The sequence below is a fragment of the Balaenoptera acutorostrata genome, chromosome 1 (assembly GCF_949987535.1).
Source record: "Balaenoptera acutorostrata chromosome 1, mBalAcu1.1, whole genome shotgun sequence".
Taxonomy (NCBI): domain Eukaryota; kingdom Metazoa; phylum Chordata; class Mammalia; order Artiodactyla; family Balaenopteridae; genus Balaenoptera; species Balaenoptera acutorostrata.
The window spans coordinates 114,342,075-114,368,483 of NC_080064.1; the positions used below are offsets into that span (position 1 = coordinate 114,342,075).

Genomic DNA, 26,409 nt, shown 5'->3' on the forward strand with positions numbered 1-26,409 from the left:
AGTCTCTCCCTTTAAGCCGCTGCCCCTCCTCAAGGCCCACTTCATAAATACTCACCAAATCACAAAAGGCCATACATAGTTCATCCCTCCAGAAATGATGAAAAGGTAAGAGAAAGAAAAGGATACAGAAGATGATCCAGGAAATGGCAGGGGAGAAGAAAGTTTCCACCCATTCATAACGCTCAACACTGACCCTTACAAGCACCACAGCTCCAATTCCATAGCAAATCAGCATCCTCTTTCAGAAACGCTATTTTGTAAAGGCACTGCAGAGAGTGCGATGACAACAGCAAAGGCAACGGCAAGCTGGTACTGACAAGGAAAATGTAACCTAAGACCTTCCATATCTTACCTCCTTCTTCCTTGAATTCTTCACTAGGATCTCCTGAAAAAGGCTCCTTTGCGATAAGATGATCACCTCTGTCTTCTTGAGCAACTGACCCAGGCCTGAGTATAATTTTCTTCCCTCTCCTTGAACTAGTGGCCTGCAGTTTTCCTTTACCAATGTGTATATTTAGGGACTGGGAAGACTCCAAGGAAGGCAGGGTGATTCCCTGAGAGATGGCCACATCGACAGCTTCTACAACTGGTGTATTTGTGTCCTGGGTGAGCATCCCAGAGCTCAAAGATGGGTCCTCCATACCAAGCTGATTTCCTGCATCCTGCACAGTCTGCACTTCAAGGCCAGCTGCTCTGCCATAACTTGGACCCCAGGACACTGACACTGACCCCAGGTCTTTAACTTGGTCAGATTCTGGTTTAACAGCTGACTCTAGGTCTAAGTCATCTTCCTCCTGGTTGCCCTGATGCTGTGGGGACTCTGTCAATGTAGTTCTTCTCTTCTTACAGGGCAACATTTTGCAAGTCCCACTTCTGTTCCATCCTGAAAGGATAAAGGCAAGTTCTTATCACCTTCCTATTAATTAATGATAATAACATTTCCTCAAATTTTTTCACTTATTCATGTTCAATCATGAACACGGTACTTTACACCAAATGCACAATGTCCCATTAGGTGGGAGGTGAGAGACAGTGTTAGACTGCCTGAGTTCAAATCCTAACTCTATTACTGATTAGTGTGTTATCTTGACTGAGTGACTTAACCTCTCCAAACTTCGGTTTCCTCAACTGTAAAAAATAAAAATTCTTCTCACCTCATGGAGTTGTTATAAGAATTAAATAGTAAGTGATTAGTGTTAGTTATTATTATTACCATCAGGGGGGCAGAATAACGTGATGCTGAAAGCAAACTGTGGAGTCAAACTGTCTGGATTTGTTTCCCAAGTAAGCTTCTCTCCAGCTTTGTGACCTTGCATAAGTTACTTAAACTGAATCTCAGTTTCTTCAGCTATAAAATGAAATAAAAATAGCACCTACATCATTAGATAGTAATTTCTTAGATCAATAAATGTTTGCTACTGTTGCTTTCATAAACAGGTGTTTCCATTAACAGAAACAATCCAAAAGCAAAGTGTGGTTGTTTAAAAAGGTTAGACTATATTAACAGAAATTTTGTGTTGAAAACAAGAAAGAGATTCCTAACTGTTCCCTATACTATGCTACTTCTGGACTCTTGGCTTCAATTCCAATTATCACATTTTAATGGCAACACTAACCTAAAGTGGACGGTATCTTCTCTTACGTTCGCATAGCAACTATTTGCAAACCTCTTTTTTCATACTTACCACTTTTATGATTGCTTCTTGTCTCCTTCCCACCACCCTGCCCCAAAACAATGTGCTTTTTGAGGGAAAGGACTCTTTTCAGCTAGTACGCCTAGGACTCAGCAGTATCTGCCCTATTGTAGATACTCAATAAATGTTCCTCGAATGAATGAATGAGTGTGTGAACTTCCTATTCTGTGCTTATTCTATGCCGCTTGGATCAAGAGCATTATATAGAAACTGACTGCATCTTTCTACCCCCAAAAAACTTTATTCTCAATACAATAGGTCCAAAAATAGAAATAATCTGCCTCCTGTTACAGTGAGTTCTTCATCACTGACAATGTTGAAGCAAGGCCTGAACGCCCATCTACCAGGGGACTAGATGAAAGCGGGGACTAGAGGACTGCAAAATAAAGTTCTTTCTAAGAGTCTCAAGTATAAGGTTAGTTTCAAACCTCCTTAATTCAGTTTTTCCAGGACACTAGGAGAGATTCCCCCACCCATGCCAAATCAACTGATGTCCTTATCTTGATAATTAAAGTTCAATAAACACCTGAAGATTCCGCTGGTAAGGGAATGGAAAGGGAGAATGAAGGGGAGTGGGATTAGTTCCGGCGAGTCGTATATTTCAGATAAATTACTGAGGTCCAAAAAAGGAGGAAAAAAAAAAAAAAGGCAGCTACTATTCAAAGTCAGCAGCGTGCAGGGATCAGCTCCGGCACTTCAAAGACAGCAGAGGCTCTAAAGAGCCCCTCCCCCTTTGGGAACTGCAGTCAGACCGACAGTGAATGAATGCAAATCCGGAGGCAGGCCCAGCGCGGACCCCTCCTGGGAAAAGATTTCACAAAGGGGTCCTAACTGCGCTTTTGACCTCGCCGCCGAGCGCTGGCCCAAGTCCCCACTCCCAGCTAGACGCCTTCACTCCCCTACCTCTGTCACGCACCCCGCACCAGCCCTCAAACCCGACCGCCTCAGCCTGGACATCCTTCGCCCGGACGTCCAGCTTCCACCTGCCTCTTCCCGCCCCGCGGTACACGACCCAGTACCCTCACCAGCCTGCCCGATCCCGCGGAAACTCAGCTTCGGTACCACCGGAAGTCAGCCAACGTCAGTAACTGACGTGCGCGCCCCCGAGTCGCAGTGCGCGGCGTCAGGGCATCAAGGAGCATGCGCCAACCGCAGGTGCCATCTTACTTTAGGGCAGAAGGAAGCCAAAGGGCTAGTATGTCCGTTGTTGGCAAAAAAATTTAAAGGCAATACCTCGCTTTCTCTGTGCATGGAGCTATCCTACTCAAAACAAAACTGGGGGTTAAGGTTCAGTGGTTTAAGTTGACAATTAATCCTTCTCGCCTCTAGACACCTGGAATACAGGACCAAGGAAATGGAGAATTCATAAAATTTCAGAAAGAGGAATCACTGGGTTACAAATAGTGCAGTTTCCTGAATAAAGCTAAGGCAGTCTTGAACTCAATCCATAGTAATTATTCATATCTGTATAATACTCTGCTTACAAAATGCTTTCACCTACGTTATCAAAGATGATTTTTTTTTTAATCTTCACAATAAATCCTATGGGACAATGGTATTATTATACCTTCCAGTTTACACAGGACAAATTTTTGGCTCAGCTGGGTAAGTGATTTCACAAAGATACACAGCTATCAGAAGGAATCAGATATCCTGACTCTAGCTTCTAATGCATTAATCCAGTGTCCAGGAAGGTGCCTGGGGCATAGTCGATGTCCAATAAATTCAATACATGTGTTTTGAATGAATGAATAACTCCTAGAACTGTTCTTTCCTCTTTTCTACAAGGACAGAACGTCAAAGCTGAAAAAACACATTCAACTCTCTCACTTCACAGGTGAACCATCAACAAATATTTATGCATTTAAATAATTTATTTGACCTGATTCTGTCTGTAAACAGAATCCGACAGGATGAAAGTATCCACAGCCAAAAATGATGAACTTGATGTAATCATGGAGATAACCGCCAGTAGTCTGACTCTTACGTGAATCACTCTAACTCTTCCAAATGCCAAGGAAATCTCTAGAAGCTTGGAGTTTCACTTGTGTCCTGCTTTTGAAACTACAGAATACACAGATCTGTTGGTTTGCTCGCTGGCTCTCTCTCTCTCTCTCTCTCACTCACTTCCCTAAGCAGTTCTAAGCACTTGAAGCATTTGGAAGAGAAATATCCAACACTGATTAACTTTAGCACTCTTTTTTAGTCTTTTTTTAAAACAGCTTCAATTTACACATCACAGAATCCATCCGTTTTACTTATACAATTAAATTATTTTCAGTAAATTTTCAGAGTTGTGAAACCAACACCAGGTTTGGTCTTTAATCAGAGCTTCTGAAGTTCAAGAAAGTTTCCATAATAATCTTTAGTGGTCTCAGAAACGCATAACAATAAAGGCAACTAATACTGAAATGCAGGCAATATAGAATTTTATTTTTCCAAAATCCTGCCAGAACATTTTGCTGCTATATTAAGCCCAGGGAACCGGAATCACAAGATCTAGGGGATCTCAGACGATAAAGTACCTACACTTGTCTTTAGGCCTCGGGGTTTTCGCCTTATAGACCCACAGCCCATCAGTAGGCGGGGTCTCATTCTCTGGAAATCTTGGCGATGGGAGGGGTGCCCTCCCAGAGATCTTCCGGAAAAGGGAGGGGCTTGCCTTCCGGAACTTTTCGGACAGAGGCGGAGTCTTCTGCCGAGGGCCGTTCGGAGGAAGGCGGGGCCTACCTCGCATCAGGACCAGTCTGGCTGCACCTGCTTCCTTAGCTCAGAGCATCCCTGGAGCATCTTAAGAGGCGACCGCAGCTGGCAACCAGAGACCAGACCGTCGCAGGAGGCGTCCGCCAGATACCTTCCCCTTCCCCTGACCTAGCACTCTGCAGCGGGGGCCTCCGTACTGACCGGAGGTCCCAGAGTTGTCTGACCATTGCAAAAGCATTTATAGCAATAGCCTCTGATTACGACATGGCTGAGATCACCAATATCCGACCTAGCTTTGGTAAGTAGAATCTGGCAAACTAAGCCTGGGGTAGGCGAAACCGTTGCAAAGCCAAGGGAGCCCAGCAGCTGGGCAGAGCGTGAAGCCCAGACCAGGGCCTTCAAGTGCCAGCCCCTCTAGAATCAGGCCTGTGGTGATGAGTAGAATCGGGCCTACGGTGGTGGGTAGCAGGCAGTGTACGGCGCCCGAACTTGAGCTATGGGCTGCACGGGCTGAGAAGGCCAGAGCCACACCGAGGGTGGGAAGGTCCAGGATGCTAAAACCTTGTATGGTGCAGTGTCAGCACTGCTGGAGGTGAGAAGCAGAGAGCTTGAGGAGGATGTGAACCCCTCCTTCTGGGGGAGGAGAGGTGAGATAGGCCGAGCCCTTCCCCTTGGGGCACGCAGGGCGGTGCCCCTTCCTCCCCCTCCCACTCCTCAGGGCTGCGGGGGAGGGAGGTGGCAAGGGAGATGGGGCATCAAGATGGCAGCTTGGGGACTGTGGGCTGTGTGGCTGGCAGCCAGGGGAGGCGGCGGCCTCTGGGGAAAGAGGGGTGCGGGGGTGGGGAGCAAAAAGGAAGCCACTCCTTAAGCCGGTCAGCTGGATGCTGGGGCTAGGAGGAAACGTGAGCCCTGCAATTTCTATTCTGCATCGTAATGATGGGGTCCGTTCGTAGCTACCAAATGGCGCTTGGCGCTGCTGGGCTGGGGGATGACGTGATGTCTATTTCTGGGCCTCCTGGCAGCGCCTAGGCTCTTCTTCCCATGCCTTTGTTCCCTGTTTCCCTAGGCTGGCTTTTCAAAAAGGGGGACTCACCCGCGCTGGTGCTGGCGGGGGCCCGATCCAGGCCGGAGGGGGAGGGGCGAAAAAGGCCGAGCCCGGGGGAGGCCGCTTTGTGTACCAGAGAAAGCATTACGTCATCTCGGAGCTGCTGGTCCCCGACCCAACCCTACAGGCTCCAAGATCAGTTACACTCCCTGGAGCAGAGTGGGGTAGAAAATAGGGAAGCATATGGGAAAGAAAAGCTTGAGAAGCAGGTTTTTCCTCTGGGGGATTCCTCCAAAATGTGCTAGGGTAGCAAACTTCCTGTGCTATTCTTTCCTGGCCCCAAAATAAAAAAGAATTGTCCTGTTTCTCCCTCAGTTCTATCCCAGTTTGTATGGGAGAAGCCAGTGAGAGTTGCTGTCAGCCTAGGGTTCCTCCTTTTCCCTTAAGAGCTTCTATCCCTCAGACAATCCAGAAGGTTTGAGCATCCAGACTCCAGTGTTTAGGGTGGGGCCACAATCCAACTAAGAAATGGCTTTTCTCACTCCCAAATAAAAGGTTTATGGAAATGAACAGAACCCAGTGTGCTCTATCCCCTCAATGCCAGGAAGAAGACATCAGATCAGAGAAAGTATAGGATGACAGATCACACCCATTTACTACTTGTTTGCACTGATTCCCTAAGGGTAAATCTTGATTATATTTATTTCTTCCACTTCACCTTCTGCATTTTTATTCTTTGAGTCCTAAATTTCCAAAATAGATGTCCCTTTTGTCATCACATGAGCACCTCATGATTTTTCTTCTTGCTCTTTCTTTTTCTTCTTATGCCTTCTTTCCAACATATTCTTTTCTTTTAATTGCAGTTCCAGAGTCCTTGGAAAGTTAGATGCTGTAGAGCATAATACACTGATCTCATTTAGAGGGAATGTTAGTGGAAAAAGAAATTATCAGGCCCTTACATACTACATTTTATTTAATCCTTACAAATATCCTCAAGTGTATTCATTATTATATATATTTGCTAGATGAGGAAACTGAGGCTAAGGGAGATAAAATAACTTGGCTAAAGTAAAACAAACTAGTTAGGGTAGTGCTAAGGTTTAAACCAATTTCCAGTTGATGCCAAAGTTCATTCTCATTTTACTGTGTCATGCTGGCCTACTTGACAGGGAAAAGCTATTTTAGCAAAGGAAGTGTCAATAAGCAGGGCTGGTCAGAGACTGAGAGAACTGGACAAAGCCCAGATGTGTCTTGCAGATCTTTAAATCCATACAGAGGACCTCCTCTACAGAGAACTGCCACTTCTGACTTTTTCACATCTCATAGAGCACTTCATTTCAAACTCCCTAGCCCTTGAGAGATTCACTGAGCCAACACTCAATTATCCATGACCTTGGAGGACAAAAGCAGCAAGCAGCATGGGTCACTGCAATTTACAACTACTTGAAAACACTCACTTCAGCTTTTAGTTCCAACTTCCTTTTCCCACCAAGCTTTTGACTAAAGCTAGACAATATCTCTGATTTTTCTAGTTCACTGCCTTGGGGGTGGGGGGAGAGAGGCAGGGGTTAACAAATACTAAAATGAAGAAGAAAGTAGGACAAAAGTGGGAAACAAGGTGGAGGAGATCACCTAGGTAATTCACAAGTGGATTCATCCATTTCTCTTTTTTTCCTTCTCTATCCTCCTGAAAGATGAGAATCCTTCTTCTTCTCTTTTACCTGCTCCACCTCTATTTTCTAGCAATGAAAGTTGAGGCATTGTAAGCAGCAGTGGGGCTCTCTCAAGATCACAGAGTAATCTATGGTAGAGCCAAAAGGATCACTCGGACGTCTCCCAACCCAGGCCTTTAGACTCCCTTTCAAATCATTCTCAAAAATATACTTGTCTTGGTGGTTCCCTGCTTTTCTCTTCTCATAGACACAATCAATATTCGATTTTACTAATCGGTAGCAAGCAGTTTTCAGGAAGTCCCTCATGGGTGAATGGAGAGCCACTTTTTCAAATTGTGCCTATGCTGATTGACAGTTGAACCCAATCAATTGTTCAAACAAATATTTACTGAGCTCCTGTTAGATGCAAGAGACTCAGGGATTCAAAGATGAACAGGGTGTTGTTTCTGCCCACTCTCAAGGTGCTTACAGCTAAGGCTGCTCCCATTTTGTGAAACCTCTCCCTAACAGCTTTTATTTCACTTGATACTCTGAAAATAAATGCTGTTGTTATTCAGTATGGCCATGGACACAGTCACCTTGGTTTACTTTGTTAAATGGCTTTACTCCTAATCTATATTAATATTTCAAAATGTAACCACTTCTTTTCTTACCTGGTCCCAACTTTCATAGAACCATGGAATGTTTGAAGTAGAAAGAATTTCAGAGACATTTATTCCAATCCTCATTAAAGAAATCTTTTTTAGAATATGCCTGACCAAGGTGATCCAATCTCTGAAAGTTTCCAAATGGAGATTCACTGCCTCCTGAAGCCATCTGGGCCACTGAGAGGCAGTTCTAAAAATAATTTGATTCTTTTCATTGAGTCAAAATCTGTCTTCCTGTAGCCTGTACGCACTGGTGTTAGACCTGCCCTCCAAAGTAAAATCACATCAGACCTTCTTCCAGCAAAATGCCTTAAATAATTGAAGAAAGTTATTATTCCCAGACCCCTCAGCTCCAGTTCCTTCAACTTCTCCTCACTTGATATGGTTTCCAGGCCCTCTACTATCCTGCTTATCCATAATGTACAGACATTCTGGTGTCAGATAGACCAGGGTTTAAATCCCATCACTGCCATTTGCTACTATGTGGCCTAGTGTAGATCTGAGTCCCCAGCTTTCTCAATTGTAAAGTGGGGATATAAATGGTACCTATTCAATGAGTTATTTGTTTTGGAGAGAAAAATCTCTAACATGATGCCTGGCAGGGATATCATAAAGGTACACAAAAAAATAGCAATTTTTATTCTTGTCAGTACTAGATAGAATATTCCATATGTGTCGTGACCAGTGCAGATGAAATTATACTACCCCTCCTGTGATCTGGACATTGCACTGATAATATAAGTTAGCATCAGCCTAATTATACTCCAAGCTTTTTGTCACCTAAACTACTAAGTTATTTTTACTCACACTCATCAAGTAAGGTCTCCCATTGCCTATCGATAGGTTTTGAAGGGCAAATAGAATTTTACATTTATCCCTGTTATGGGTAATAATATTGACCTCATTCTGTTTTTCCAATCTGTGGAAGCTGTTTTTTATTCTTATTGAGGTATATTTGATTTACAATATTGTGTTAGTTTCTGATGTACAGAATAGTGATTCGATTATATATTTTATATATGAGTATATTATTTTTCATATTCTTTTACATTATGGTTTATTACAGGATATTGAATATAGTTTCCTGTGCTATATAGTAGAATCTTGTTGTTTATCTCTTTTACATATAGTAGTTTGTATCTGCTAATCCCAAACTCCTAAAGTGGAAGCTGTTTTGTATTCACTAATTCATTTGTTCACTGAACACTTACTGTGTGCCACATGGTTCTAGGACCTGGGAATATAACAGTGAACAAAACAGTCACTATTCTTGTTACACTTACCTAGTGAGGGAAGACAGACAAATATATGCCAGGGGTAATAAGTGCTATGAAGAAAAATAAAGCAGGGTAAACGAGATATCATCTTACTTGGAGCAGTCAGGAAATGATTCTCTGATAAGATGAGGTTTGGAACAGAGGCCTGCAGTGAGTGAGGCCGTGAGCCAGGCATATACTTGGTGGAAGGATGTTCTAGGAAGAATCTGGAATATGCTAGAATCACATTTATTTCCTTATTTCCCCTGCCCTACCCAAGACTTACCCTAATGAGTAGTATGGATAACTATAGGCCTTATCTAGATCTTTAAAGCCTAAACTCAATTTGGCTTCAGTGAACTTAAGGGGGAGGAAATCCCCAAACCTAATTATCTAAGTCAGGGGCCCGATTTGTGCAGGAAAAGACAAGACTAGAGGAGGGGAAGGAAAAAAATCTGTTTCTCTTTAGTTATTTGTTTACTTAACAAATATATATTAAGTACCTGTTAGGTGTTTTTAGTGCTGGGGATACAGAAATGAGCTAAACAGACAAAATCTTTGTCCTTATGAAACTTACATTCTAGTGAAGACAGACAATAAATAGTAAAATTATATGTGTGTGTCTGTATATATTCTTATGTGTATGTGTGCGCCTGTGTATGTGTGTGCGTGTGTGCATGTGTGTGTGTGTGTGAGAGAGAGAGAGAGAGAGAGAGCGAGAGAGAGCGAGAGAGAGAGCATGACAAGACATGTAGAGAAAATTAAGCAGGGCCAGGAAGTGTGGGTCTCAGGAGTGGAAAGGTTTACACTTTTAAATAGGGTGGTCAGGGAAGACCTTACTAAGAAGGTGACAAGGTCTGACAATTTTCCACAGTCCCTATTTCTCCCTATTTAAAATACTTGTATTTCATATTAAAAGATTTTATTACTTTATCTTAAAACACAAGTATTTTAATTTAATTATTTTATTTAATTTATTTTATTTTATTTCATTATTTTATCTTAAAATACAAGTATTTTAAATACCTGGGAGCTGAAATTTAGAACATATTTCAAGTACTTAGACGCAGAGTTCTTCTACTTCTTACCACCCATCTACTTTTATCACCCTTGGGCACCCTACCAAAACCATCCAAAATCAATCCCACATCCTTCTACCCTACCTGTCAGTCAGTCAGTCCACACAAGCCCACTGTTGCAAACCCTGTGCTGGATGCTGTGGAATATCCTCCTGAAACCAGACACAGCTCATACCCTTGTGTAACAGTTGAGGTGAATGTGTTCTCATGTAAAAAGGTGACCTATAACACCTTAGTCGACCTATAGCCGACCTATAGGGTGGCTTTATGTGAAACACAAATCAATATGAGCAAACCATAAGTGCTGAGGGAAGGCCAAGAAAAGAACAGGCAGTCAGGTGGGGCACTTCAGGGGAGGCTTTCTAGAGAAGATAAGTATTTCATCCATGTTTGGTGGAAAGGAAGAGCCATGGATTGGTTGGAGAGGATGGTTGAGGGCATCTCCAAGAGAGGGGAGAAGTTCATAAGCCCAGATGAGCAAGTTTTGCTTTGGAGGCTAGGTTACAGATTAGCTTGCCTCCAGCCAGAAGCACTAAGCAGGGGTGCTCTGGGCAGGGGTTGAGGTCCACCTGCCTTGACACGTCTCTGGTCTCCACCTTCAGATGTGTCACCAGTGGTCGCTGGCCTCATCGGCGCCTCTGTGCTGGTGGTGTGTGTCTCAGTGACCGTCTTTGTCTGGACATGCTGCCACCAGCAGGCAGAGAAGAAGCACAAGAACCCACCATACAAGTTTATTCATATGCTCAAAGGCATCAGTATATACCCAGAGACCCTCAGCAACAAGAAGAAAATCATCAAAGTGCGGAGAGACAAAGATGGCCCTGCGAGGGAAGGTGGACGTGGGAACCTGTTGGTGGACGCAGCAGAGGCTGGTCTGCTGGGCCAAGACAAGGGTCCTAGCTCTGGATCTTGTATAGACCAATTACCCATCAAAGTGGACTATGGGGAAGAACTGAGGAGCCCCATTGCGAGCCTGACCCCTGGGGAGAGCAAAACCACTTCTCCATCATCTCCAGAGGAGGATGTCATGCTAGGATCCCTCACCTTCTCAGTGGACTATAACTTCCCCAAAAAAGCCCTGGTGGTGACAATCCAGGAGGCTCATGGGCTGCCAGTGATGGATGACCAAACCCAGGGCTCTGACCCCTACATCAAAATGACCATCCTTCCCGACAAGCGGCATCGGGTGAAGACCAGAGTGCTACGGAAGACCCTGGACCCTGTGTTTGACGAGACCTTCACCTTCTATGGCATCCCATACAGCCAGCTGCAGGACCTGGTACTGCACTTCCTCGTCCTCAGCTTTGACCGCTTCTCCCGGGATGACGTCATTGGGGAGGTCATGGTGCCGTTGGCTGGAGTAGACCCCAGCACAGGCAAGGTACAGCTGACCAGGGACATCATCAAAAGGAACATCCAGGTGAGGAGGAAGAGTGTGTTGGGGAGGGATGGTAGGTTGGGAGAGAGAAGGGGACAAGTGGGAGGGGAGGAATGAGATGGATGGCAAAGAGGGGCTGTAGAAAGGAAGCTCTTGGCTGTCAAGGTTAAGCAGTGGTCAAAGTAAGACAGAGAACCTGGCAGGTTAGATCTCCTCCAAGAAGCAACTTCGTGAGGAGAGAAGGGCAGGTAGCTTCTGAAATTTCACTTAGCGGTTGGCATCCTGATGCTGCATCCAGCTTGCTTGGAGCAGGCTGGCTCACCAGTCACAGACCCATCACTTCAGGGATAAGGGGGCTAATTTCTTCTCCAAAATGTGTGATCTTCCTCTAGTGAACTTATTTCTCACAGCTGAGAAACTATGAAATCAGTAATTTCTCCCTCAGCTTCCCTTTCCCAACCCAAACCTAGAGATGTAAGTAGTATCATCTGTATGACTTTTACCCATTTTATAAATGCAACTTAACTGGTTCACCCTTTGGGCCCCTTACCGAGGCCCAAACCTTTGCCACAGATACTTCTCTCCCCGTTCCTCCTCTCCTCCTTGTTTGCATTAGAAGGGGGATGAGAGCCCTCCATCCTGCCCTCTCTCCACTGGGCCAGCATTGGCTCTTGAGTTATTTCAGGGATGCAAGAACTGTAACCCCCAGCCCCACTAGTTCATTTCCTCCTCAATCTGGGAGGCAGTGTAGCTCTGCGGTTCAGCACGAGGGCTCTTGATTCAGACTGCCTGGCTTCACCTTCCAGCTCACCACTTTCCAGCTGTGTGATGTGGGTGAGTTACTTAACTCTTCTAAGCTTCTATTTCCCCCTCTGTAAAATGGAGCTGATAATATTGCCTTCCTTATGGGTTATGAGGATCAAATGAGATAATATACCTGGCATACTATTGCCCTTATGGAGCTTTTACTTTAGTGGAGGAGAAATACAAAAAAATCTTGGCAGTTATCACATAGTGAGTATGGTAGGTGCTGTGATAGAAGTTGTTGAAATTTTACACTTAGAGTTTCATTCCTTTTTCAGGATTTACCATAAGGAGTTAATAGCAAGGACTTTGAAGTCAGACCTGAGTTGAATCTAAATTCCACCCGTTAAGTGACCTTGGGCAAGCTGCTTAAATTCTCTAAGTCTCAGTTTCTCACAGGAATTAAGATGATGAATTTACATAATCCCTAGCCCATAGTAAATCTTCAATAAATGGGAACCATGATTATTATTACTATTAATATTTCTATTATTAATAAAGTTTGATCCCTGGGAGAGATATATGATTTGTAGATATTTATGTTTTGTTTTGACAAAGTGAAGGAAGACAAGGGAGGCCTGGATCAGTGGAGAAGAGGGTAGAAGGTTCAGAAAGGATAACAGGGCCACTAAAATCAACTGCACTTTTCCCAGAAAGAGCTCTGCCTGTAGATGCTTTGCTGATCTCTTACTGCCTTCTTCAGCTGCAATCCCACGCCGGACTCAGTGGGGAGGCAGGAGGCTCAGGACTGGAAGGAGGCTTCCAGGCCAGCAGGGCTGAGTGTGCAGTGAGCTCCCAGGAACAAGGTTTGGCCACTGCTGGAGGGCGCTGTGCAGTGTGCCAGGCTGGGGAGGGGAGGGGAGGCAGGAAGTGGCTCCCCCTGGACGTGTGTTCTTTTTATTTATGTATGTATGTATGTATGTATGTATGTTTGGCTGCGTTGGGTCTTCATTGCTGCGCGCGGGCTTTCTCTAGTTGCAGCGAGCGGGGGCTACTCTTCGTTGCAGTGCGTGGGCTTCTCATTGTGGTGGCTTCTCTTGTTGCGGACCATGGGCTCTAGGCACGCAGGCTTCAGTAGTTGTGGCATGTGGGCTCAGTAGTTGTGGCTCACAGGCTCTAGAGTGCAGGCTCAGAAGTTGTGGCGCACAGACTTAGTTGCTCTGCGGCATGTGGGATCTTCCCGGACCAGGGCTCGAACCCGTGTCCCCTGCATTGGCAGGCGGACTCTTAACCACTGCGCCACCAGGGAAGTCCTGGACGTGTGTTCTTACCCTCTCTGCTGTGTAGGCGCCTGTCCCACTGCAGCCAGCCCAGCCATGCCATTGCCCAGAGAACCACTGTTGCCACGTGGCCCGCTCAGCTCTACCTCACAGGGGCTGGGGGAGTCCAAACATTTCAAAGACCATTAGAGGCATTTGGTCAGGGCATAAACACTGGTCTGTTGCCAGGATACAATGAGACATCCCCGAGTCCAAGACAGCAAGAGTTCTTGTATCCTCTGAGGTTGGAGTCGGAAGGCCTGGACAGAAGCTGCAGTAGTGACCTGTCTCATCTCCCTGCATCCCTTCCCCTCTCCTTCCATTTCTTTTCCTCCAGATTCTGCCAACCCGCTCCCCTGATTCCTGACTCCCCTTTATAGCAGCTCCAGTGCTCTACTCCCTGCCTTCATCTAGCTCTCCTCGCAGGGTGGTTCTTTCCCAGCACAGCCTTCCCCGGAGCACCAGCCTGGTAAATCCACCAACTAGCTGGACTCCTTCAGACAGCTCATGCAGTTGCAGCCCACGGCTGACTGTGGAGGATGGCTCTGTACCAAGCTGCAGCTGGGAAGACATTGGCAAGGAAAGGGACTGATTTGGGCTGGGAACAAAACAGCCTCAAATCCAGGACACTGGGCAGGGAGCACAGACAATGGCATTTGCTAAACTGCCAGGGGCTCTTGGGGAGAGCCAAGCTTCTTTCCACTTTATTAACGCCCTTCAGGAGGGATAAGCCGGGGCTGGGATCCTGAGCAACACATCCCCTGGAAGAGGCTCCAGACAGGACACCCAGAGCCCCTGCGGCCCCACCCCAGAGCCTTGCAGTCTCCCGGGTGTCCTAAGCCTGTTTTCCCCAACCAGTGCCAGTGGGCAGAGCTGTGTTCCATCCTGGGTCGTGGCTGTCATCTCTCTAGTCACTCGTCCCCCTGATTCCCTAGCAGTACAGCCTCCAAATGTCTACCCTAAACCCTCCCTACTGTAGCCAAGAATCTACCCTTTCTGGATCTCCCCATGGCTCATCAGTTAGAGCTGCTTTGGACTATTCCACACTGTCTGTAAAGAGCTCTTTCTGGTCTGGGTAAGGTACCCCCTTATAATAATGGAGCCAAATGTTCCTGGGCGGAGACTGATGAGAACTACATTTCTCTAGACAACCACCCACCCCTAACTGCATTTCCTGACGTTTAGCAGAAAATTCAGCTCTTGTCCTTTCCGTTATTACAGTGCAGTCCAGTTGAAGAAGCCCTGGACTGGTCATGATTTCTGATTCTGTCCGTTTCACTGACTAATTCTGGGCAAGCAGTTACCTACTCTGGGCCTCAGTCTCCCTCTAGGCTGGATCACGAAGGCTAATGGGGTGACTCTGTGAGAGTACTCAACTCTTAGGAATATACAGAAAGATATAAGAAGCATTAAAAATTAACACTCAATTATTAATGAAAAAAGTTCACAGTATAAACTCTATAATGCCCAAAACTCTCTGAGTTGGACTTTGGAACTGGATTTTTTTTTTTAGTGACAGCTTTTTTTTTTTTTTCCTAGTATTTTATTCAGATAGAAATAAAAGTGAATTTACATTCCCATAATACATCCCCCACAAGGAGAAGGGAGGTGGTTCAGCGAGGGCTAGGGTTAAAGAAGAGACAGTGGGAAAGAAGTGATTTACAAGGCCTATAATAGAGAGTTGTTAGACTCCTAATTTCTTCAGGTCATTGTTTCCCAAACCATTTCCTGTCTTTCTACTGCCAGATTGGTGTTCATGACCTGGGACAATGGTCATGGGAATGATAGGATTCTTAGAATCTCAGATTTACAAGAGACCTTGGAGTTCATCCAGTCTAGTCAAAAAGGACTGAAAAGAAAGAAAGAAAAAGGAATGTCAGTTATCCAGGAACAGTAAAGAAAATTGCTATGTAAAATAAGTAAATAAATAAAACCACACACACAAAAAAGAAAGATGCTCTATTTGTGTATTGGCTAGAAGACGAGGAGGGATGTGAGGTTTTTGTGTCTTTTGTTTTCTCATGACTGTGATTTATGTGGAGGTAGCACTGAGAACTTCTAGCCCCAATAAAGGTTTATTGAGGACGCATGAGCCCTCCTCTTTGCAAAGATGCTGTGGCTAGAAAAATCACTGTGGGCGAGGCCCTGCTAATTATAAGAACTAGACTTATCCCTCGCCTAAGTATTTCCTTCAGCTGAACGTCTTCTTTAGGACCACTGCTCTTGTTCTTCTTTTCCACGAAGTGAGAAAGGATCCCGCTCTCTGAGAGCAAAGCCTCCCAGCTCTGTCAGGCATGGATAAAACCCTTTCTCCCCCTTGTCCTTCTGCTTGCCTGCCCCCCAACAGGGTCTTTACCTCACTAGGCCAAGGGGCTGGGAAACAGAGTTCGCTTCCAGCCCTTGACAAAGAGCCCTTGACAAAGAGTCATTGACAAAGAGTCATTGACAATGCCGCTTGGAATGGGAATTGGGTGGAAAGAGAAGGGGAGGGGGGAGGAGGAGACTTGAAACTCCGGCCTTCAATGCAGAATGGAATGGTATTCAGGTGGTGTTGTGGCTGCAGACTTGGGCATCACAAAGGGGCAGCTGAATGGGGATGGGCGTTCTGCCCATGTAAAATGGCCAAAGGTGAAGGGGGGGTGGTGGGAAGCAGATGGAGAACAGTTGTCTGAGGAGTGATTTTAGGGGAGGAAATTATTGTGAAGGTAACCAGAAGTTGTCCACCTTCCCAAAGAACTAAGGAAGGGGCATGGGATTTAAATTAGGATGATTTTGCTACAATGGATGATTTAGGAAACGGTTTTGTTTTTTCTTTTCAAACAGAGTTTTAAGTAAATAACCAGAAAACTTAAGTATAATCTTGTAATCAATGTTATTTTTACAAATAAAACTCTTTTTAAAAAAAATTTTATTTATGTTATTTTGGCTGCACAGGGTCTTAGTTGGGGCACGCAGGATCTTTTAGGTGCAGCATGCAGGCTCTTAGTTGTGGCATGTATGTGGGGTGTAGTCCCCGACCAGGGATCGAACCCTGGCCCCCTGCATTGGGAGCATGGAGTCCTACCCACTGGACCACCAGGAAAGTCCCCAAGATTGCATATTTAATATTTAGATACCAATATTCAAGGATGGTCCCAGAGATAGATATCAAAACTAGTTAACATTTCATTATTCATGGAAATGGAGGGGAGCAGTGGCCCAAATAATCCAGAAGTTCTTTCTAGATCAGCACTATCCACTGGATGCTGTGATGGTAGAAATGTTCTATATCTGCACTGTCCAGTATGGTAGCCACTGGCCACATGTGGATACTGAGCACTTGAAATATGGCCAGCGTGATTGAGAAACTAAAATTTTAATTTTATTTCATTTTAATGAATTAAAATTAAAATTTAAATAGACACATGTAGCTAGCGGCTACTGTATTGGGCACGCCAGTTCTGAATGTTTTAGAAGGCATTTAATTTTCTTTTTCATGAGGGATTACTTTCCTGATGCCATTTGGCTGTGGCTGATAGTAAAAATGAGTTTACCTTCTCTGATTGCATTCTGACTCGTCAAAAGGAAGCAGCCCAGAAGTATACTGGTTGGCAAGGGCAACCAGCCTGTGATTTTACACTGGCTGAGGGTACTTCCCGTGGATATAATCAAGAGCCGGCTATATGTTATGGGTAAGGAAGAGATGTGGGGCTTCAGTCTAGCAGAGAATATCATGAACATCTTTTTTAAAGTCTATTTTCTTTTGTACTTCAATTTCAAAAGCTAACGGCTAAGTTTAAAGTTCAGTCACATTCAGTACCCTACGAGAGACATTTCCATATGCTCCTGGTATGAAATATAGCCTCAAGAACTTTTTCAAGCCAAATGGAAATATTATCACAGTTCATTCCTCGAGGTGACTTAAGACTTATAATCAAAGCATAAACTATTAGGGTTTTTCGCTTGTTTTTCACTGATGAGCTAATTAAATTATTTACTGCTGTTGTTCTTTCCTGCACCAGCCACACCTGAGCAGGTAGTGCACTAGTCCGTGAGCTTCTGGAGGGTAGGGGTATTCTTTGTGCATCATTTCAGCCCTAGCTGCTAGCAGAGTGCCTGGCAGTTAGTGAGTGCACAGCAAGTCATTTTGGTGGGTATGTGGTGTATGTAAGGCTGGTGGTGAGTTTGGTCTATTTTTGCTCAATCTAAGAAGAATTCCTAAAGTAGCTGACATTCCTTTGGGGCTATGAAGAATACAAGGAATAGGATTTGATAGTGGAGGAATGATTTGGTCTCGAAATTTTTTTTTTGTCTCAAATTTAACTTATTATGTCCTAAAGTCCTCCTATCCCACCTCCTTTTGTTTTCTTTATCCCAGCCTCACCCCTACTTCCTAAGCTAGAAACACAAGAAATAGTCCTCCATCTCTTCCCTCTCCCCTATATTTTCATCCAATTAGCTGCCCCAACCCAGAAAATCCTGACAATTCTTCCTGAGACATATCCTACCCCAGGTCCATCTCCTCTGCCACAGCCCTGGTTCCAGGCCTCATCATTTCTTCCCTAGCCTGTTACAGCAGCCTCTTAACTGAGCTTTCTGACTTTGGTCTTTCTCTACTTTAGTTCCTTCTCCAGCTTTCACTAGAATAGTATTATTATTAATATACTAACAACAACAATAACTGTCGCACCTTTGCCTACAGACCTCTTCTTGCCTGGGTGCTGCGGCTGGCTCTGCTCTTTGGTTAGCTCACCCCCACTGCCCTTCACCTTCGCCTGACCCACCTCTCTGGGTTCCTGGCCCGTCCCTCCTGCCAGCACCCCAACATCAGGGACACTCCCACCTCTCAGCATTCTCTGAACACAGCCTACCCTTTCAGCACCTAAAGACTTTGTACCAGCCATTCTGCCGCCCTGCCCCACGGGATCTTCTCTCTGCCCGTTGCCTGTGTCTCTTACTCACCCACCATCAACTCAGCCCAGATGTCAGCTGGCAAAGCCTCCCCCTGAATCTCTCAACAGCACTGAGGATTTTTTTTTTTTTTTGGCTGCACCACATGGCTTGTAGGATCTTAGTTCCCTGACCAGGGATTGAACCCAGGCCCTCGTCAGTGAGAGCACAGACCTACCCACTGGACCACCAGGGAATTTCCAGGCTTCTCACTTTTCTGACAAGTAACATGTTTGTTTACATCTCTGTCTCTTCTAGTGCATGATAAGCTCCTTGGGAGCAAGAACTGAGTCCTATCAGTTCTGAATCCCCAGCACCTGGCATGTAATTAGTATCCAAAATTTTTTTTAATATATATATACATTTATTTATTTGTTTTTGGCTGCGTTGGGTCTTCATTGTTGCGCACGGGCTTTCTCTAGTTGAGGCGAGCGGGGGCTACTCTTCGTTGCGGCGCGCGGGCTTCTCATTGCGGTGGCTTCTCTTATGGCAGAGCACAGGCTCTAGGCACGTGGGCTTCAGTAGTTGTGGTTCACGGGCTTAGTTGCTCCGTGGCATGTGGGATCTTCCCGGACCAGGGATTGAACCTGTGTCCCCTGCATTGGCGGGCAGATTCTTAACCACTGTGCCACCAGGGAAGTCCTCCAAATATTATTCAAAATGTTCTTGGAGGACTAGAGGTTTTTTTTTGTTTGTTTCAAGCTCAAAATAAAGACTAGCATAAAATTTCAAAGTGGGAAAACAAAGTTGTGGGCATCCGAGGTGGCTGGAGAAGACACTCTGAAGGTCATACACTGGGGCAGGCAGAGCAGGTGTGGCTATTCCCCTGGTGAAATGGAGGCACAGGCTCCAGAAAGTTCAGGGACTTGCCCAGGGCCAGCTGGTGAGTAATTGGCCAAGTTACTCAAACTCAAGTTTCCTGTCTCCCACTATACAGTCTTCAAAACCTTTTTTATGGCAGGAACCGAATGAGGGACTTCCATGGGGGTGCAGTGGTTAAGAATCCACCTGCCAGTGCAGGGGACATGGGTTCTATCCCTGGTCCGGGAAGATCCCACATGCCGCGGAGCAACTAATCCTGTGCGCCACAACTACTGAGCCTGCGCTCTACAGCCTACGAGCCACAACTACTGAGCCTGCGTGCCACAACTACTGAAGCCTGCACGCATAGAGCCCACGCTCCGCAACAAGAGAAGCCACCGCAATGAGAAGCCCACGCACCATAATGAAGAGTAGCCCCCGCTTGCTGCAACTAGAGAAAGCCCGTGCACAGCAGCGAAGACCCAACACAGCCAAAAATTAAAATAAATAAATAAATTTTTTTTTTTAAATTTTTAAAAAAAGAACTGAATGAGAGAATAGGAGAAAATGCACATCTCTGGTACACACTGTGTGCCAGGCACTGTGGTGTTTTACAGATTCTAAATTATCGAATCCTCTTACTAATCCTGGCAAGTTGGGACTATTTTTATCTCCATTTTACAGATGAGGAAGTGGAAGTAGGTTGTCCCAGGTCAGACAGATGAGAAGTAGAGTCAGGATTTGAATCCAGGCCGGTCTGGCTTCAGAGTCTGCGCTCCTAAATACTAGGTTATGCTGTCTCTCCATGCAAATGATTTTATTTAGTATCAGGATTATGATGAGAACATTTCCTTTTTCCTCCGCATGCTTTCTGTGCTGTGGCCTGCTCCCTCTGCCGGGGTTCTCACCTGCTCTTTCTTCTCCCCAGAAGTGCATTAGCAGAGGGGAGCTCCAGGTGTCTCTGTCATATCAGCCTGTGGCACAAAGAATGACAGTGGTGGTCCTCAAAGCCAGACACTTGCCGAAGATGGATATCACCGGTCTCTCAGGTAGCAGCTATTTACTTCAACCTATTTCTTTTTTCTCTTTTTTTTTACATTTTTTCTTTATTGGAGTATATTTGCTTTGCAATGTTGTGTTAGTTTTTACTACACAGCAAAGTGAATCAGCTATACGTATACATATATCCCCTCTTTTTTTGGATTTCCTTCCCATTTAGGTCACCACAGAGCACTGAGTAGAGTTCCCTGTGCTATACAGCAGGCCCCCATTAATTATCTACTTTATACATAGTATCAATAGTGTATATATGTCAATCCCAGTCTCCCAATTCATCCCCCTCCCTTCCCCCCTTGGTATCCATACATCTGTTCTCTATGTCTGTGTCTCTATTTCTACTTTGCAAATAAGACCTAGACGTGTCTATACCAATTTTTTCAGATTCCACATATACGCATTAATATACAATATTTGTTTTTCTCTTTCTGACCCACCCCACTCTGCATGACAGTCTCTAGGTCCATCCACGTCTCTACAAATGACCCAATTTCATTCCTTTTTATGGCTAACATTCCATTGTATATACATACCACATCCTCTTCATCCATTCCTCTGTCGATGGACATTTAGGCTGTTTCCATGTCCTGGGTATTGTAAACAGTGCCGCAGTGAACAGTGGGGTGCATGTGTCCCTTTGAATTATGGTTTGCTCAGGGTATATAAGCCCAGTAGTGGGACCGCTGGGTCACATGGTAGTTCTATTTTTAGTTTTCCAAGGAACCTCCATATTGTTCTCCATAGTGGCTGCATCAATTCACATTCCTACCAACAGTGCAAGAGGGTTCGCTTTTCTCCACACCCTCTCCAGCGTTTATTGTTTGTAGATTTTGTGATGATGGCCATTCTGACTGGTGTGAGGTGATGATATCTCATTGTAGTTTTGATTTGCATTTCTCTGATAATTTGTGATGTTGAGCATTTTTTCATGTGTTTGTACTTCAACCTATTTCTATCTGTCCGTGCCCCGCCCACCACTGCCCCTTGCCTGTGACCCAGACACCCCCCCTCCACCTTTCAGCACCCCTGGCACCTCTCATTGTCCACCCATTCCTCTCTCTGTCTACATTCCCTTCCTGATGAATGTAGCTGGGAAGGTGCTTTGGGTAAGCAAATGGGGTCTCTACATTTGGCGAGGTATCCTCAGTGCTATGCATGCACGCTGGGTGCTGTGCCCTTGCTCCAGGTGAGACTCTGCAAAAAGCCTGCAGGGTTTGTTAGTCCCTGTGCCCTTGAAAATGCTTCTTGGTGTCGTGGGGTTTCTTTGGCCCTGACTCGAGGTGGCTGTTCTGTTCCATGCCTGCCTCGTTTCCTTGGCCCCTTGTCCAGGAAGGCAGACGTGTACACAGTCAGTGTACACTTAGTGTGCAATCACTAAAGACCACACGGGGTGGGGGGGTGGGACACCAAGGAGATGAACAGCAGAAGCCCCTCCTCCCCAACCGGAAGCCACCATTGTATAGGAGAGGACTGTGTCATAGGCCTGTCTCCCTTTTTCTGATCTCTTTGGGGGCCCCAGATCCTTATGTCAAGGTGAACGTCTACTACGGCAGAAAGCGTATTGCCAAGAAGAAAACCCATGTGAAGAAGTGCACTTTGAACCCAGTCTTCAACGAGTCTTTCATCTACGACATCCCCACTGACCTCCTGCCCGACATCAGCATCGAGTTCCTTGTCATCGACTTCGATCGCACCACCAAGAACGAGGTGGTGGGGAGGCTGATCCTGGGGGCGCACAGTGTCACAGTCAGCGGTGCTGAACACTGGAGAGAGGTCTGCGAGAGCCCCCGCAAGCCTGTGGCCAAGTGGCACAGTCTGAGCGAGTACTAATCCTCTTCTCCTTGCCTCTAACCCCAGGGCCGGGCTGGGCAGGGATGTGGTGGGGAGAGAGATAAACAGAGAGAAGTGGACTCAAAACCTCATTTTAGCTGTAGAAGAAAATTTCTTACAAAACAAACCCCACAAAGAACACCCCACATGACCACAGCTGCAGATCAGTTCTTAGCGATGATGATTTTTCTCCTTTGCAAGGCACTAGGAAATCCCCCCTTTTTTTTTTTTTTAAATGGGGGAAAAAAAAGAGAGGGAAAGACCTCTACAAGTCTATATATAAAAATGTAACCTTATACTTGCATGTCTAATACAAACTGAAGAAATTAGCCTAACTGCCAATATCAAGGTACAGATTTTAATCCATGAAAATTGTGTTTTGTGCCGAATTGTATTTGCTGATTACCTGAAATTGGTCTCTTTTTATTGGGCTTCTCTAGAGAGTTATTTTCACTCCCCACCTCTGTGGAAGAATCTTTTGCTCTTGTAAAACCTCATGTTTTTATCATCCCCATCTTTTCTCCCTGTTACCTCTTACATTTCTGCTCTTTGACTGAGCGCAAGGTCCAGAGGTCTGTAGTAAGCCAAGAAACAAAGGTGGAATGGATAAGGCAGGGTTTGCAGGAGAAAGAGTACTTGAGAAATGGGGTATGTTTGTTATTAGCTCTCCTGCTATGAATGGGTAAAAGGCAGTCCTTGATTAATTTGTGATCAAGTACACGAAGACATCAGACTTTTAGGTAGAATTTGGGTTTACAAAACTAGATGACTTGTCTAAAAAGAGCTTTGGCGACTTCAAATTCAGCTACAGGATAGTACCAATGAATACATCCAGCTGATCCCAAATGTAGGTATGAAGACAAGGAAAGGAAAATGAGATGACTGCCATCTCCCTTTGTAACTGTGTCTGGAAGGACAGCCATTCGTTGGTTGATGGGTTCGAAATCATCAGAGTTTTGAAGGATTAAACTGGCCTCTGTTTTTCCAGAAATGCTGAAAACTGAGAAGCTTTAGAGTCTTCTCAAGTAGCTTAGATGAGGTTAGTTTTGCTTTATAAGGAAAAGGGACTTCAGAAATTATTCTTTCTCCTTAAATTTTTCAATCATGGCTCTTAAAAATAACTAAATGAGTAAAATGAGTACCTGTGACTAAATTAATAATAAAGATAACTTGGACTTTTTTAGAACATCCTTTCCCTGAAAACAAAGTGCTTAGTTCTTAGGACTTCTGAATCTCAAGATAAGATGAAGGTATGGGTAACCACAGAGTTCAGTCCTCCTTCTGCCAGTGGACAATAGAGGTTGAGAGAGATTCAGCATCTTGCTGGGGTTACAGTTCACATCTCCTTATTCCTAGACCAGCCATGTCTCTTAGAGTTGAGACTTTTCAGATGGCAGAGACTTCACTGACAATAAGTAAGCCTGGATAGGCAGTAGATATTTTTGCCAGCCTGAAAAGGAACTCAAATAAGCAGCAGCTTGAACCAAGGCCTGAAAGATTAGCCAAGATTGAAATTCCACATTCATACAAGAACATCACTATCTGACTTGCTTCTGAGAAGGGAGTTGAAAAGCTGAGTCTCCGTGGAGAGAGTGGTGATGTTGCCTTTGACATTCCCTTAACTCTGTGGATTTAAAACCAATCTGTTCCCCGCCCACCCCCCATTCTTTTTTTTTTTTTTTTAACCTGGATTCTTGACAATGCAGAGCAGCAGTTCTGAGCAGGCACAAAGCCCACTCTCTGTTCTTGTCCCTGTCATCCCACATCCCCCATAATCTGACTCACAATCTCATCATCAGTTGGGTTCACACCACCAGTTTCTATCCCACACTCCATGGAATGTAAATACTGTATCATACGTAGAAGAAAATAATTTTTGTTTTCTAAAAATGCATTTTGAGATAGTTTCATGTAAATCTGACAGGAGCACTCTGAAGCCCCATTAGGAAAAATTTTAAATGGTTCCTCTTCATCGCCTTAATGTCTAAAGATCAGAAATCGCTGAGCAACCCGCTTTTGTTTCCTTCCCAGAAACAATGCAAAGCAACAGGTGGAGATAGTCTGGTCTTTGCCCTGCTGTGTGTGCCTCTGTAGCTCCTCCTGACATAAGTCTGGGAAAACAGCCTCACCCAACTCCTCTCTTCCCCACTTCCTTGTAGCTTTATTCCTTGCATTCTTTGGGTCTACTGAGCAGTGGGTGGTGAGGTGGCAGGGAAGGAACCAGTAGTGCTGTAGCCTAGGAGCTGCCTCGGTGTCTTTCTCAGAAAAATGGCAAAGAGGCGGACAGTACAGGGTTCCTCCCTCCTACCTCAGGCCTGATCCATCGTGCCCTTGACTTTGCTGTCCCAAAGTTTCTCAGCTGGCTTTGGCTTTCACATTTGTTCCTCCCAGAGCTAACTGATAAAGGTGGAGGAGGAATGCCTACTCCTAAGAGTCAGTTAAAAGACAAGAGAGTCACATTCTAGCTTTTGCACAAGGCACTCATGGTCAGGAATAGGTTAGGGAATGGTCACTTCTGATTTTCCAAGAGTCAGTCCTTCTCTGCTGATATCTTGATTCCTTTGGGAAGACAAGAGTTTTTCTTAATAACAAGTCCCTTTTATGAGTTAGTCCTTCCTTCAGTTCTTCTCAGTGGAGCACAGCCAAGATGTACATGTTTATGAGTGGTGCTCTGGAAGTGAAAACAGATAGAACTGGCTCATGGGACAGGGGCGGCTTGCTCAGGAGAGGGAATAATGCAAGTCCTTTTTCTTGGAAGGCTTTTATTATGGCCACGATAGTGACATTGCCCTCACCGTGCTCCTTCTCCGATGTGGTCGTCTTTCTTTACCTTGTGTCTTCTCTTGTAAAAATGAAACTCAAAAATAAAATAAATGTGTCAAATTAAAAAAAAAAAGAAAAAAAACGAAAAAAACGAAAAAGGTAACATGAATTGTGTGAAACTGCATAATGCTGTAACGCTAACCTACAATATGTAATGCTATCTTGTATGTTGAATTTGTTAATGCACCACACAAGTGCAGAATAAAGACTGATTCACATTAAATAGGCCCGGTGACATCAGCATGATTTTCTTGGAAGCTGGATGACTATGAATGATGTGAACATTCAGACTCCAATAGGATGTTCTAGGGCATGTTCTCCAAAGCGTGGTCTTAGACCACCTGATTCAGAATCATCTGGGACACTTGTTAAAAAATGCAGATTCCAGGCTCCAGACCGAGAGTCCTTTTTCTAGTCCTTCTGTTTTCCTCTTAAAATGTAATATTTAAGAGCATAACCACCAGAGAGAGGGATGATGGTTTTTAGTGCTGAGAATTACTCTGCCCCTTTAATTGGAAATATTTCCAAAAGTAATGCTGAGACTGGCTGATTCTGTTCTCTTATTTATTCATTAGTCAAGAAATATTTTTTAATTGAGTCTCTATCATATGCCAGGTACTGGGGATACAAGACATTGATGAGCAAGAGTCCTGCATTTGAGGAGCTTAGAAGAAGACAAGCATTAATCAATTAATCACACTAATAAATATTTAATCACAAACTGAGAAATGCCCTGAAAGAAAAGGAACACTGTGTGTACACGCAAGTAGTAGAGAGAAAGGAAGCAAGAGAAAAAGTTTAAAACTTTTTAAAGTTTCAGTTAAGGAACTATAAAACATTTTTAAATTGCAAAACTAACATCATAAGCATATTATAAGAACTCTGGAAAATAGAGAAGAGGAAAAAAAAATCAAGATTCCAAAACCTTAACAACAATTTTGTCTTTAGTCTTATTTCCTGTACATTTATTCCCCTGATACCTTACTCAGGATCATTGTAGAAAACACATAAAATAAAGTACAATTCATAGGAACTGGAAAAAATCCACCTACAGGCAAACAGTATTAATCTGGGCATATCTCCTTCCAATTTCTTTGAACTACCTTATGATTCCAATCATAGTATGTATATAATTTTGCATATTACTTTTTTCTAACATGATAATATAATAACAATGATGGTAAGAGTATCTTGGCACTCAAGATGTTTTTGGCTATAATTAACAGAAAACCCAATTCAAATTGGCTTACACATTAAGAATATGGATCGGTTCACCTAACTGGAAGTCCTGAGGCAGGTTAGGCTTCAGAGTTGACTCAGCAAAAGGTCACTAATACTATGAGGGGCCCAGGTTCTTTCTGTGGGCCATTCTGACATTCAATGCTAGCTTAATCATAAGGCTTTTATGATATTTATAGAAGCAGCCCCCCGG

The 26,409-nt window shown here is 44.5% G+C and overlaps 2 protein-coding genes across 9 annotated transcripts in view; one reads left to right on the top strand and one right to left on the bottom strand.

Annotated features, from left to right (window-relative positions):
- Positions 1-2,763, bottom strand: part of GON4L (gon-4 like) — a 90,050-nt gene extending 87,287 nt beyond the window's left edge. For 2 of the 6 annotated variants that reach the window (XM_057542717.1, XM_057542713.1), the window contains exon 1: positions 353-883. In XM_057542717.1, coding sequence (XP_057398700.1) covers positions 353-857 — 505 coding nt within the window. In that variant the 5' untranslated portion in view covers positions 858-883. Of the gene's footprint in view, positions 1-352; positions 884-2,220; positions 2,242-2,597; positions 2,666-2,719 lie in introns of those variants that run through there. The other 4 variants (XM_007171897.2, XM_057542711.1, XM_057542726.1 and 1 more) reach the window with 4 other exon arrangements.
- A 1,651-nt stretch (positions 2,764-4,414) lies between these two features.
- SYT11 (synaptotagmin 11) lies at positions 4,415-25,204 on the top strand. Of its 3 annotated transcripts, none has more exons than XM_028163921.2 (4): positions 4,415-4,695; positions 10,700-11,517; positions 20,197-20,320; positions 21,844-25,204. In XM_028163921.2, the coding sequence occupies exons 1-4, from the start codon at positions 4,662-4,664 to the stop codon at positions 22,152-22,154; spliced, it is 1,287 nt and encodes a 428-aa protein (XP_028019722.1). In that variant the 5' UTR covers positions 4,415-4,661; the 3' UTR covers positions 22,155-25,204. The 3 variants fall into 3 exon arrangements, with proteins under 3 accessions (XP_028019722.1, XP_028019724.1, XP_028019723.1); XM_028163923.2 differs by having other exon boundaries at positions 20,197-20,317; XM_028163922.2 differs by having other exon boundaries at positions 20,200-20,320.
- Positions 25,205-26,409: the final 1,205 nt, after the last annotated feature.

Excerpts from the sequence above, each read along its gene's own strand:
- SYT11 (XM_028163921.2), top strand. The coding sequence starts at position 4,662 with ATGGCTGAGATCACCAATATCCGACCTAGCTTTG. Across the intron at positions 4,696-10,699 it reads CAATATCCGACCTAGCTTTG|ATGTGTCACCAGTGGTCGCT; the intron begins GTAAGTAGAATC and ends CTCCACCTTCAG. Across the intron at positions 20,321-21,843 it reads TATCACCGGTCTCTCAGGTA|ATCCTTATGTCAAGGTGAAC; the intron begins GCAGCTATTTAC and ends TGGGGGCCCCAG.